This window comes from Nomascus leucogenys, chromosome X, assembly GCF_006542625.1.
Source record: "Nomascus leucogenys isolate Asia chromosome X, Asia_NLE_v1, whole genome shotgun sequence".
NCBI lineage: Eukaryota > Metazoa > Chordata > Mammalia > Primates > Hylobatidae > Nomascus > Nomascus leucogenys.
The window spans coordinates 535,922-550,345 of NC_044406.1; the positions used below are offsets into that span (position 1 = coordinate 535,922).

The following is a 14,424-nucleotide window of genomic DNA, read 5'->3' on the forward strand; positions in this document are numbered from 1 at the left end:
GTACTCCTTAAATTTATAATAAATAAGTGAATCAATAAATACATAAGCCAGTTGGTGAGATGACCCATAAAGACAAACAAAGCTTTGTGGGGGGAAAGCAAGCACCTAGGAGAAGCCCTATCTTTGGAGGTTCTGGCACAGGCCTGAATGAAGCGAAGGAGGGAAAATGGATACCTGGGGGAAGGGCATACATGGAGGAGGAAACAGTCAGGGCCGAGGCTTGCACATTGCAGGGAAAGGGTGAAGTTCCTGGTGGCTCTACCTGGAGCAATTTTTTTTTTTTTTTTTCTTTGAGACAGAGTTTCACTCTTGTCACCAGGCTGGAGTGCAATGGTGCGACCTCGGGTCACTGCAACCTCCTGCTCCCGGGTTCAAGCGATTCTCCTGCCTCAGCCTCCCGAGTAGCTGGGATTACAGGCGTCCGCCACCATGCCTGGCTAATTTTTGTGTTTTTAGTAGAGACGGGGTTTCACCACGTTGGCCAGGCTGGTCTCGAACTCCTGGCCTCAGGTGATCTGCCCGCCTTAGCCTCCCAAAGTGCTGGGATGACAGGCGTGAGCCACCGTGCCAGGCCACCTAGAGCATTTTCAGTGGAGCACGGGGGACTGGAAGCGAATTGTATGAGCAATTCCTGTATGGGGATTTGCTGCAGCGGAGACTGCAGTAAGGGACAGTCCCCAGGGGAAATAGAAGGTCCAGGGAGCATGGTTAGATTTGTTTCTTTATTAATAAAAAAAAAAAAGAAATGGTGGGGCCAGGTATGGTGTCTCATGCCTGTAATCCCAGCACTTCGGCAGGCTGAGGCAGGCGGCTCACTCGAGACGGTGAGTTCGAGATCAGCCTGAGTAACATATCAAAACCCTGTCTCTACTAAAAATGTAAAAATTAGCCAGGCGTGCTGGGAGGTACCCGAGGTCCCAGCTACGCAGGAGGATGAGGCCAAATAATTGCTTGAACCCAGGAGGCGGAGGTTGCAGTGAGCCGAGATCGCACCACTGCACTCCGGCCTGGGCAACAGAGCGAGGCTCCGTCTTAAAAAAAATAAAAAATAAAAAAATTCCCAGGACCTGCATCCTTGACTTGATTAATTAACCCGTCGCCGTCTTGGCACATCAATCCAAGTTCCAATCAACCCCAAGACACACTTTCATTAGACTGCATGGCAGATGCAAATACATGCTTGAGACAAGCAATGATACGAGTGGGCCTGGATCACGTGATTTCAAAGCGGTCAGGACTTGCTGGACACGAGCCCTGTATGGTGGAGCTGATACACTCAGCATTTACAATAGCTTCCTTTTTTTTTTTTTTTTGAGATGGAGTTTTGCTCTTGTCACCCAGGCTGGAGGGCAGTGGCGCCATCTGGGCTCACCACAATCTCTGCCCCTGGGTTCAAGTGATTCTCCTGCCTCAGCCTCCTGAGTAGCTGGGATTACAGGTGACTGCCACCATGCCTGGCTAATTTCTGTATTTTTAGTAGAGACGGGGGTTTCTCCATGTTGGTCAGGCTGGTCTCGAACTCCCAACCTCAGGTGATCCTCCCCCCTCAGCCTCCCAAAGTGTTGGGATTACAGGCGTGAGCCACTGTGCCTGGCCCATAGCCCTTTTTTGTAACACCCACTGATCTTGAGACAATAGGGGTGGGAAGAGAGGTAATAGCCACATTCATTTGCTCCCTAGGAGGGGGATACATTGTAGGGGGTTACTGAGTTTCATTGATGAAGCTGCAAGGAGCTGAAGAGCACACATGCCCTCTGAAATACTAAGCTACTCTCCTACTGAGGCTGAGACCATCTGCATGTCTCAGCATGAAGAATGGCCTGATGCATTTGTATACAGGACAAATCAAACCTCTCATCTTTAGAAATGCACAAATCATAATCCCAACACTTTGGGAGGCCACAGCAGGAGGATCGCTTGGGGCTAGGAACTGGAGACCCAGATGGACAACACACAAGACCCTGGCTCTACCAAAAAATTTTAAACAATTAGCCAGGCGTGCTGGTGCCTTCCTGTAGTCCCAGCTACTCAGGAGGTGGAGGTGGGGTGATCATCTCAGCCCAGCAGGTCGAGGCTGCTGTGAGCTGTGATTGTGCCACTGCACTCCAGCCTGGGTGACAGGGCAAGGCCCCATCTCAAAAACAAACCAATCAACCTCCCAGTTTTTCTTCTGGTACTGACTGGTCGCCCAGGTTAGTGGCTGTGAATTTGGAATCGAGTCCATGTGTTCTGATGAGACAGAGGATAGAGGTTTCAGAGTGACATACAACCATGCCCTCAGATGATATGAAACATCACAGAGATATGAACGTCCCACAGATTCTCCCCAGGGACCCTGGACAGCTCCTGCAAGCTTTTTCTTCTTCTTCTTTTTTTTTTTTTTGTTTTTGAGATGGAGTTTCACTCTTGTCACCCAGGCTGGAGTGCAATGGCGCCATCTCAGCTTACTGCAACCTCCACCTCCTGGGTTCAAGTGATTCTCCTGCCTCGGCCTCCCGAGTAGCTGGGATTACAGGCATGCATCACTACGCTCAGCTAATTTTTTTTTATTTTTTAATAGAGACGGTGTTTCACCATGTTTGCCAGGCCGGTCTCGAACTCCCGACCTCAAATAATCTGCTCACCTCGGCCTCCCAAAGTGCTGGGATTACAGGCATGAGACACAGCACCCAGCTGATCTTCCAAGTCTTAATATACAATGCATGCATGCATGCATATACACTAGTAAATAATACATATACAGCAATACAGAATTATCATTATACAGACGTCATCAAGCTACTGCTGCTGTATAGCCTTTGCTTTAAAATTCTTACATTATTTTAGTTTCATTTCCAGGCTAATGCATATTCTTCTGCTCTGTAATTTTAAAGTTTCCACAATATTGTCTCTTACATAAAGGCAGTATCACTCAAGCAATGCCCCGTGGTTATTTTTAATCCAAATTTGCAGATGATGATCAAAGGATTAAAGAATGATTCATGTAGCTAAAGTTCCAGTTTGCTTGTTAAATATTTAGAAAGAAATAATATCAAGGCCAGCCATGGTGGCTCATGCCTGTCATCCCACCACTTTGGGAGGCAGAGGTGGGAGAATCACTTGAGACCAGGATTTCAAGGTTGCAGCCAGTGATTGTGTCATAATCCCAGTGCACAAGACAACCCTGGGTGAACAGCAAGATCCCGTCTCTACAAACAACAACAATAAAAAAACACAAAAAGAAAAAAATGCACTGCAGTTAGAGTGACAGAGCAAGACCTGGTCTCTAACAAATTTAAAAGAGGCCAGGCGCGGTGGCTCACGCCTGTAATCCCAGCACTTTCGGAGGCCAAGGCAGGTGGATCACGAGGTCAGGAGATCAAGACCATCCTGGCTAACACGGTGAAACCCCGTCTCTACTAAAAAAAAAAAAAAAAAAAAAAAAAAAAATTAGCCAGACGTGGTGGCAGGCACCTGTGGTCCCAGCTACTTGGGAGGCTGAGGCAGGAGGATGGCGTGAACCCGGGAGGCGGAGCTTGCAGTGAGCCAAGACGGCGCCAATGCACTCCAGCCTGGGCAACAGAGCAAGACTCAGTCTCAAAAAAAAAAAAAAAAATTAAAAGAAAAAAACAGCAAATGCTCTCCTTGGATACTGAAGTCACTCTGAGGGAGTCATGGGGGTTTTATAAGGATGAAATGTATCCTAGTGCTGGTGTCTTGCTAGCAAAAACTTAGTGCTTAATAAAATAACTAATATTTTGAAATTCCTTTGCTTGAGGAATTAGAGATGTGAAGAACAATGGATCAGAAAGCAAACTGCAAAATACGGGAGGTACAGCTGGGCGCGGTGGCTCACGCCTGTAATCCCAGCACTCAGGGAAGCCGAGGCGGGCAGATCACCCGAGGTCAGGAGTTCGAGACCAGCCTGGGCAACATAGCAAAACCCCATCCCTACTAAAAATACAACACTTAGCCAGGCATGATGGCAGGTGCCTGTAATCCCAGCTACTCAAGAGGTTAAGGCAGGAGAATCACTTGAACCCGGGAGGCAGAGGTTGCAGTGAGCCGAGATTGCGCCACTGCACTCCAGCCTGGTGACACAGCGAGACTCTGTCTCAAAAAAAAAAAAAGAAAAAGAAAAAGAAAAAGAAACAAAGAAATTCCTTTGCTTGAGGAATGAGAGATTCGAAGAACAACTGATAAGAAAGCAAACTGCAAAATAAGGGAAGTAATTAATCCCCTCAAAAAGTCCGCGTTGGGGGTGGGCAGCTTATTTCCTGAGAGACTTTCAGATGAAATCAAGAGGGATGCCAGGAGTCCGACAGGGAGAAAAGGGAATTTGTAACCAAGCTCATTAATTCCAAAACTTGATGAAACAGACAATTATCTAAAGGGAAAAGCTGTCTAAACTGACTCAGAAAGAGGTGGGAAACTTCAACAAGGCAGTAGACGCCCAAGGAATTTTGAAAGCTGAGTTAGAATCGCTCTTCCGAAAACTCCTCAACCCATGCAGTTTTGAGGGCGAATCCTGGCAGTGTTTCAAAAGCAGACACTTTTAAAAATGGTAATTAGACGATTCTGCAATGCAAAGGGAGAAATAGAAAAGCTTCTCAAGGTTCTTTCTTTGTTTTGTAAACAAATTATTAAAACTTTAGTATCCCGACTTGAGACAGGAAAGAAAGTACATCTATAGCTCCCCGATACATATCACTTCAAAAGACCTCACGGGGGACAGGCATGGTGGCTCACTACTGTCATCCCAGCACTTTGGGAGACCGAGGCGGGCAGATTACTTGAGGTAGGTCAGGAGTTCGAGACCAGCCTGGCCAACGTGGCGAAACCCTGTCTTTACTAAAAATACAAAAACTAGCCAGGCGTGGTGGCGCACACCTGTAATCCCAGCTACTCAGGAGGCTGAGGCAGGAGAATCACTTGAACCCGGAAGGCAAAGGTTGTAGTGAGCCGAGATTGCTCCACGGCACTCCAGCCTGGGAGACACAGCTAGACTCCATCTCAAACAAACAAACAAAAAGACTCAAGGGAATGGCTGGGGCATGAAATCTTGCAGTGCTTAAGAAGATAACGCATCATGACAACGAAGATCATTGCAGAAATGTGGGAGCATTCCCTATTCAACATAGTGCTGGAAGTTCTGGCCAGAGCAATCAGGCAGGAGAAGGAAATAAAGGGCATTCAATTAGGAAAAGAGGAAGTCAAATTGTCCCTGTTTGCAGATGACATGATTGTATATCTAGAAAACCCCATTGTCTCAGCCCAAAATCTCCTTAAGCTGATTAGCAACTTCAGCAAAGTCTCAGGATACAAAATCAGTGTACAAAAATCACAAGCATTCTTGTACACCAATCACAGACAAACAGAGAGCCAAATCATGAGTGAACTCCCATTCACAATTGCTTCAAAGAGAATAAAATACCTAGGAATCCAACTTACAAGGGATGTGAAGGACCTCTTCAAGCAGAACTACAAACCACTGCTCAATGAAATAAAAGAGGATACAAACAAATGGAAGAACATTCCATGCTCATGGGTTGGAAGAATCAATATCGTGAAAATGGCCATACTGCCCAAGGTAATTTATAGATTCAATGCCATCCCCATCAAGCTACCAAGGACTTTCTTCACAGAATTGGAAAAAACTACTTTAAAGTTCATATGGAACCAAAAAAGAGCCTGCATCGCCAAGTCAATCCTAAGCCAAAAGAACAAAGCTGGAGGCATCATGCTACCTGACTTCAAACTATACTACAAGGCTACAGTAACCAAAACAGCATGGTACTGGCACCATAACAGAGACATAGATCAAAGGAACAGAACAGAGCCCTCGGAAATGATGCCACATATCTACAACTATCTGATCTTTGACAAACCTGACAAAAACAAGAAATGGGAAAAGGATTCCCTATTTAATAAAGGGTGCTGGGAAAACTGGCTAGCCATATGTAGAAAGCTGAAACTGGATCCCTTCCTTACACCTTATACAAAAATTAATTCAAGATGGATTAAAGACTTACATGTTAGACCTAAAACCATTAAAATCCTACAAGAAAACCTAGGCAATACCATTCAGGACATAGGCGTGGGCAAGGACTTCATGTCTAAAACACCAAAAGCAATGGCAACAAAAGCCAAAATTGACAAATGGGATCTAATTAAACTAAACAGCTTCTGCACAGCAAAAGAAACTACCATCAGAGTCAACAGGCAACCTACAGAATGGGAGAAAATTTTTGCAACCTACTCATCTGACAAAGGGCTAATATCCAGAATCTACAATGAACTCAAACAAATTTACAAGAAAAAAAAACAAACAACCCCATCAAAAAGTGGGCAAAGGACATGAACAGACACTTCTCAAAAGAAGACATTTATGCAGCCAAAAAAACACATGAAGAAATGCTCATCATCACTGGCCATCAGAGAAATGCAAATCAAAACCACAGTGAGATACCATCTCACACCAGTTAGAATGGCCATCATTAAAAAATCAGGAAACAACAGGTGCTAGAGAGGATGTGGAGAAATAGGAACACTTTTACACTGTTGGTGGGACTGTCAACTAGTTCAACCATTGTGGAAGTCAGTGTGGCGATTCCTCAGGGATCTTGAACTAGAAATACCATTTGACCCAGCCATCCCATTACTGGGTATATATTCAAAGGACTATAAATCATGCTGCTATAAAGACACATGCACACGTATGTTTATTGCGGCACTATTCACAATAGCAAAGACTTGGAACCAACCCAAATGTCCAACAACGATAGACTGGATTAAGAAAATGTGGCACATATACACCATGGAATACTATGCAGACATAAAAAATGATGAGTTCATGTCCTTGGTAGGGACATGGATGAAACTGGAAAACATCATTCTCAGTAAACTATCGCAAGGACAAAAAACCAAACACCGCATGTTCTCACTCATAGGTGGGAATTGAACAATGAGAACTCACGGACACAGGAAGGGGAACATCACACTCCGGGGACTGTAGTGGGGTTGGGCGAGGGGGGAGGGACAGCATTAGGAGATATACCTAATGCTAAATGACGAGTTAATGGGTGCAGCACACCAACATGGCACATGGATACATATGTAACAAACCTGCACATTGTGCACATGTACCCTAAAACCTAAAGTATAATAATAAAAAAAAAAAACTAAAAAAAAAAAAAAAAAAAAAAAGAACCAAAAAAAAAGAAATAAATGTGGGAGCATTCAGTTGCTGGGTCTTAAAAACCAATACCCCAAAGTACGGTGCTTTGTCCTGCTGAACTGAAGAAGCCTCAAGATCTCTCTGACCTCCCCCTCCTGGTTCCTCTGTGTCTCCCGATGTACAGGATGAAGTTGTTCTCTGAAGTTCCCTGAAGTCTGGACACATCACAGAAAGAAAAATGACCAGTGTCGCCTTCCCTAAGTTTCTGAACCTGCATCGCAGGAGGAAAGACTGACGTCTGTCAATAGCCCTGCAGAGACTCCTCATAAACCACTGTCTGTTCTGCAGGCTCAGCAGCCTCTGTCCCTGCACAGACTGGTCATAAACTATTATCTGAGGCCAGGCGCAGCGGCTCATGCCTGTCATCCCAGCACTTTGGGAGGCCGAGGCGGGCTGATCACCTGAGGTCAGGAGTTTCAGACCAGCCTGGCCAGCATGGTGCAACCCCATCTCTACTAAAAATACAAAATTAGCCGGGCGTGGTGTCACATGCCTGTAAAAAAAAAAAATCCCACCTACTCGGGAGGCTGAGGCAGGAGAATCGCTTGAATCTAGGAGGCAGAGGTTGCACTGGGCAGAGGTCCCGCCACTGCACTCCAGCCTGGGCAACACAGAACGAAACTCCGTCTCAAAAAAAAAACAAGCAAACAAACAACAATAACAAAAAACATTATCTGTTTTCGGGCCACTGTACATTGTTCAAACCCATTGACTTCTCTTAAAAATCATTTGCTATTTGGAATCCTATATTCTCCCCCAATTCCCCACTCCCTTTCCCCTAAGAAGAAGAAAAGGAGACAAGCGTCTGTATCCTCTTGTGTAATGGGGCAATTCCTCTGACATTCTCCTCCATGTATGGGAATACATTTGCCTGTCATTTCCTTTATTCATCTTACAATAAGGGAAACTGTATTTTGTGCATTGATTTTTCAGCAAACCTTCAAATGGCAAAGAGGGATGTTTTTCCCTTGACCCCTACCACAGCATCCCCAAAGGGTCTCCAGCTCCTAAGAAGATTCATTTATGGGCACTACATAGCTACACAGCGTCACCCACCGAGCTCGCAGACAACCAAGGCTTTGGGGTGAGAATGTACAAATAAATCACCGAATTCAAGCACCCAACACCACACACGCAGCCTGGAAGTGGTTGTGTCAGAGGTGTTTGAACCAGAGTGACTCCATCTTGAATAGGGGCTGGGTGACATGAGGCTGAGACCTACTGGGCTGCATTCCCTAACGGTTAAGGCATGCTAAGTCGCAGGATGAGATAAGAGGTTGGTACAAGGTACAGGTCATAAAAACCTGGCTGATACAACAGGCTGCAGTAAAGAAGCCGGCCAGAACCCACAAAAAGCAAAATGGCGACGAGAGTGACCTCTGGCTGTCGTCACGGCTACATTTCCACCAGCGCCAGTTACAAATACCATGGCAACACCAGGAAGTGACCCTATATTATATGGTCTAAAAAGGGGAGGCATGAATAATCTACCCCTCGTTTAGCATATCATTAAGAAATAACCATAAAAATGGCCAATGAGCAGCTGTTGGGGATGCTCTGTGGAGGAGCCATTCATTTATTCCTCTACTTCCTCAATAAACTTGCTTCCGCTTCGCACCGCAGACACCTCCTGAATTCTTTCTTGCACGAGATCCGAGAACCCTCCCTTGGGGTCTGGATTGGGGACCCCCTTTCCTGTAGCATCTTCAGGTATAGCCGTGAATCAGAGAAGCAGAAGGGGCTTACCTTGAAAAGCAACCAGCCGAGAAGCTTCTTCACCAGACGGGTGCCCCAGAACACATGCCGGTAGAGGTCCGTGTTGACCACCCCGGGGTCCACTACGTTGGCGGTCACGTGGCTTCCCTCAGCCGTCAGCAGCCCCTGGAGGTGGTAGGTGAACAGGACAAGGGCCAGTTTGCTCTGGGCGTAGGCTGTGTGGGGTGAGTAGCAGGCACTGTGGGCAAGCAGGAGAAGGTGTAAGAGGCTGACGGCATTCACGCCTAAGTGCTTCACGCTGGCAGCATCTGTACCTGCGGCCACGGCCACGTCTATATGCAGCCACCTCCCCTAGACCCATGTGTGATTATGCCCTCTGTTGGCCAGTTTTCCAATGCGTGTGGACTTTTCTAGTTCACCTTTTTATTACAAACTCATCCCTTAATTGTATTGGGGTCAGAGGTGTTAAATTATGTTACTAATTTTTTATTTTTATTTATTTTTCAGATAGAGTCTCACTCTGTCGCCCAGGCTGGAGTGCAGTGGTGCAATCTCGGCTCACTGCAACCTCCACCTGCCCAGTTCAAGCAATTCTCCTGCCTCAGCCTTCCCAGTAGCTGGGACTACCGGCGCCCGCCACCGCACCCTAATTTTTTGTATTTGCAGTAAAAACGGGAGTTTTACCATGTTGGCCAGGCTGGTCTCCAACTCCTGACCTCAAGTTATCCACCCACTTCAGCCTCCCAAAGTGCTGGGATTACAGGCAGGAGCCACCGCGCCTTTTTTTTTTTTTTTTTTTATTTTTCAGACAGATTCTCACTCTGTCACCCAGGCTGGAGTGCCGTGGCGCAACCTCCGCCTCCCAGGTTCAAGCGAATCCCGTGCCTCAGCCTCCAGAGTATCTGGGATTACAGGCTCCCATCACCACGCCCGGCTAATTTTTTGTATTTTTAGTACAGATGGTGTTTCACCATGTTGGCCAGGCTGGTCTAGAACTCCTGACCTCCAGTGATCCACCCTCCTTGGCCTCCCAAAGTGCTGGGATGACAGGCATGAGCCACCGTGCCTGGCCACATGTGGTCTTCTTGATGAGTCTCAAATCATAAAAGACAACCACACAGCAATTTGGCAAACTTGCCAAGCTATCAAGAATTTTCCTCACATCTATTGCAAGCTCTGTAGTGTGCTAAGCACATGTTAAACTCTTTGCACCTTGGTTCAAGCAGTTTAGAGAAACGTTTTAGTATCACAGGACACAGTGATAAAAATCGATCCGATAACCGTGGTAAAGTGAGAAGCGTCCCTCTCTCTCTCTGTCTCTCTCTAGTAACCTCAATCACCAGAAACACAGAAAACTGGCTGTTTCCAGCTTTGCTCCTGTAAATATTTTCTACTTTTTCTATGTATGCCTTAGAAATACTTTTTAAAGAGATGTTATTTGCATTGTTATATAACGTCCCTTGAAGGCACACAACCACCATAGACTCCTTTTAGAATTTCATGCTAGGAATAGATCATTGGCCCTAGAATCGGCCTCATAGTTCTTTTCAATAAGACAAGAAGTATTTGAGCAATAATGTTTTTCTTTCCTCTGCGCTCCGAGGATGCCCAGAGACGATCAATTTGCTACACAATTATCATAACGACATTTCAAGGTGGCTGAGGGTTCATATCTCTTGCTTCTTTTAAATATATATATTTTTTTATTTTATTTTTATTTATTTATCTTTGAGACACAGTCTTGCTCTGTCTCCCCGGCTGGAGTGCAGTGGCATGATCTCGGCTCACTGCAAGCTCCACCTCCCAGGTTCAAGCCATTCTCCTGCCTCAGCCTCCCGAGTAGCTGGGATTACCAGCGCCCGCCACCATACCCAGCTAATTTTTTGTATTCGTAGCTCTTACATATATTGATTGATGTCTCCTACCTCCCTAAAATGTATAAAACCAAGCTGTGGCCAGATGCAGTGGCTCACGCCTGTAATCCCAGCACTTTGAGAGGCCAAGGTGGGCGGATCACAAGGTCAGGAGTTTGAGACCAGGCTGGCCAACATGGTGAAACCCTGTCTCTACTAAAAAAAAAATTAAAAAATTAGCCAGGCACGGTGGCATGTGCTTGCAGTCCCAGCCACTCTGGAGGCTGAGGCAGGCTAACTGCTTGAACCTGGGAGGCAGAGGGTGCAGTGAGCTGAGATTGCACCACTGCGCTCCAGCCTGGGCAAGAGAGTGAGACTCCATCTCAAAAAAAAAACAAACAAACAAACAAACAAAAAAAACACAAACAAACAAAAAAAAACAAGCTGTGACCTGACCACCTTGCACACATGTCATCGGGAGTTTCTGAGGCTAATGTCACAGGCGCATGTCCTTAAATTTGGCAAAACAAACTTTCTAAATTAACTGAGACCTGTCTCAAATTTTCAGAGTTCACAAAGCCATCTCAGATATATTTTGAATATCAGCATATTTATGCTAAATAAATAAAGATAAGATCAAAAAGCCTAAAAGAATGTTTAACACATTCAAAAGATTAAAAGAAAGACATCGTCATCATACGCGTTTCAGAAAAAGCATCAGTGAAAATCCAATGCCTCTTACCAACAACGGCTGTTCCTAAATAAGAATACAATATTGAGGGTCGGGCGCAGTGACTCACGCCTGTAATCCCAGCACTTTGGGAGGCTGAGGCGGGCGGATCACCAGGTCATGAGTTTGAGACCATCCTGGCTAACATGGTGAAACCCCATCTCTACTAAAAATACAAAAAATTAGCTGGGCATGGTGGCGGGCACCTGTAGTCCCAGCTACTTGGGAGGCTGAGGCAGGAGAATGGCGTGAACCTGGGAGGCGGAGGTTGCAGTGACATGAGATCACGCCACTGCACTCCAGCCTGGGCAACAGAGCAAAACTCTGTCTCAAAAAAAAAAGAAAGAAAGAAAGAAAGAATAGAAAATTGAAATAAATGAAGTAAACTTTGACCTAAGGATCTGGAGAAGAAAAATGAGAATGCTTTCCCAAGGAAAACACATAAAAGAAAACCAAAAAGATAAAGCAAATGAGAAATACAGAAAGCAAACAATGTAAACATAAATGGTATCACTGGGGAACAGAGCCTGATGTTGGTTTTTGTTGTTGTTTGAGACGGAGTCTCGCTCTGTCACCAGGCTGGAGTACAGTGGCGCCATCTCGGCTCACTGCAACCTCTGCCTCCCGGGTTCAAGCAACTCTCCTGCCTCAGCCTCCTGAGTAGCTGGGATTACAGGCGCCCACCACCACGCCCAGATAATTTTAGCATATTTAGTAGAGATGGGGTTTCATCGGGTTGGCCAGGCTGGTCTCAAACTTCTGACCCCAAGTGATCCGCCCGCCTTGGCCTCCCAAAGTGCTGGGATGACAGGCGTGAGCCACCGTACCCAGCCCTGATGTTGGTTTCTAAACCTCCTCTCCCTGCTATAAAATGTCCAATATATACTATATTTTCCAGATGAAAAGTAGAATATTACACTTACAGAGCAGACCCTGAAACTATAAAAAAAAAAGATACCCTCTATATTCATGTATTCATTTTCTCATAAAATAAATAACGAAACCAATAATGCATGCCTATGTTGGGGCTCAGAGGACAATAATCTAAAATGAACACCTCAGAAGCAGCATCAGAAGCAAATCTTTCTCTCTGACCTTCTCCCACCCTCCTGTCTCTCAGACCCATTTCGCCCCAAGGGCACCACAGAAACTGGAATCCTTCTCCAAGGCGGGTCCCAGAAAGCAAAGCACCTTTCCCCCAAGACCAGCCAGAAACCCTATAAATAGGACTCTAACGTTCCCTCCACCTTGAGTATATAAAAATTGGCCATAAAGAAATTTCCTAGCATGACATGGTGGCTCACGGCTATAATCCCGGCACTTTGGGAGGCCGAGGCAGGTGGATCACTTGAGGTCAAGAGTTCGAGACCAGCCTGCCCAACACAGTGAAACATCATCTCTACTGAAAATACAAACATTAGGCCAGGCACGGTGGCTCACGCCTGTCATCCCAGCACTTTGGGAGGCCAAGGTGGGCGGACCACGAGGTCAGGAGATCGTGGCTAACACGGTGAAACCCCGTCTCTACTAAAAATACAAAAAATTAACCAGGCATGGTGGTGGGCACCTGTAGTCCCAGCTATTCGGACGCTGAGGCAGGAGAATGGTGTGAACCCGGGAGGCGGAGCTTGCAGTGAGCCGAGACTGCGCCACTGCACTCCAGCCTGGGCGACAGAGCGAGACTCTGTCTCAAAAAAAAAAAAAAGAAAGAAAGAAAAAAGAAAATACAAACATTAGCCGAGTGTGGTGGTGGGCACCTGTAGTCCCAGCTACTCAGGAGGCTGAGGCAGACGAATTGCTTGAACCCGGAAGGTGGAGGCTGCAATGACCCAAGATCACGCCATTGCACTCCAGCCAGGGCGACAAGAGCAAGACTCTGTCTCAAAAAAAAAAAAAAAAAAAGAAAAGAAAAAAAAGAAAAAAGAAATTCTCTGACCTGCCTTGTTTGAATGTAGGTTCTACGACCCCCTTCCCAGAGAGGGTCCCGCCCCACCCCCAGAAGGAAGGCGCACTGCTCACAGAGGCCAAAAAAATCTAGACAGACAGGCCTGCCTGTGTTTCCCCACTCAGACCATCAGCCTTAGATCAGACCCCTTTCCTCCAATCCTACATGGATTTTGTTCAGACTCCGTTGAACCTAAGCATAAAAATAGACAGTTTCCCCTGTATCTGCTGGTCTTCCTTCTGAAGGCTCCTGTATGTATACATGGAGTAAACTTTGTATGCCTTTTCTCCTATTCATCTGCTTTTGCAAGTTGATTTTTCAGCAAATCTTCAGAGGGAATGACCCTCCATCTCTTTTCCCATCACACTGGCAACGTTCCAAGAAGTCATCATGTCCACTGAGAAGAACATCGGGAAAATTGGCCAGAAAACCAAAGGAAGGGCGTGCACATACATTTGTACATCTTTTGGGAGGGCAACTTCACAACATGCAACTCAATCTTTAAAATCATAAATCTTTTTTTTTTTTTTAAGACAGAGTCTTGCTCTGTCACCCAGGCTAGAGTACAGTGGCACAATCCTGACTCACCGCAACCACCCCCTCCTGGGTTCACGCCATTCTCCTGCCTCAGCCTCCTGAGTAGCTGGGACTACAGGCGCCCGCCACCATTCCCAGCTAATTTTTTTTTTTATTTTTAGTAGAGACGGGGTTTCACCGTGCTAGCCAGGATGGTCTCGATCTCCTGACCTCATGATCCACCCGCCTCTGCCTCCCAAAGTGCTGGGATGACCGACGTGAGCCACCACGCCCGGCCCTTTTTGTGTTTTGTTGTTTTTTTTGTTTTTTTTTTGAGACAGAGTCTCGCTCTGTAGCCTAGGCTGGAGTGCAGTGGCGCAATCTCAGTTCGCTGCAACCTCCACCTCCCAGGTTCAAGCGATTCTCCTGCCTCAGCCTCCCAAGTAAC

The 14,424-nt window shown here is 46.1% G+C and overlaps 1 protein-coding gene across 2 annotated transcripts in view; it reads right to left on the minus strand.

Annotated features, from left to right (window-relative positions):
• DHRSX (dehydrogenase/reductase X-linked) overlaps window positions 1-14,424 on the minus strand; it is a 326,527-nt gene that overhangs the window by 15,974 nt on the left and 296,129 nt on the right. For both annotated transcript variants that reach the window (XM_030806545.1, XM_030806544.1), the window contains exon 6: window positions 8,963-9,170. In XM_030806545.1, coding sequence (XP_030662405.1) covers window positions 8,963-9,170 — 208 coding nt within the window. The remainder of the gene's footprint in view (window positions 1-8,962; window positions 9,171-14,424) is intronic.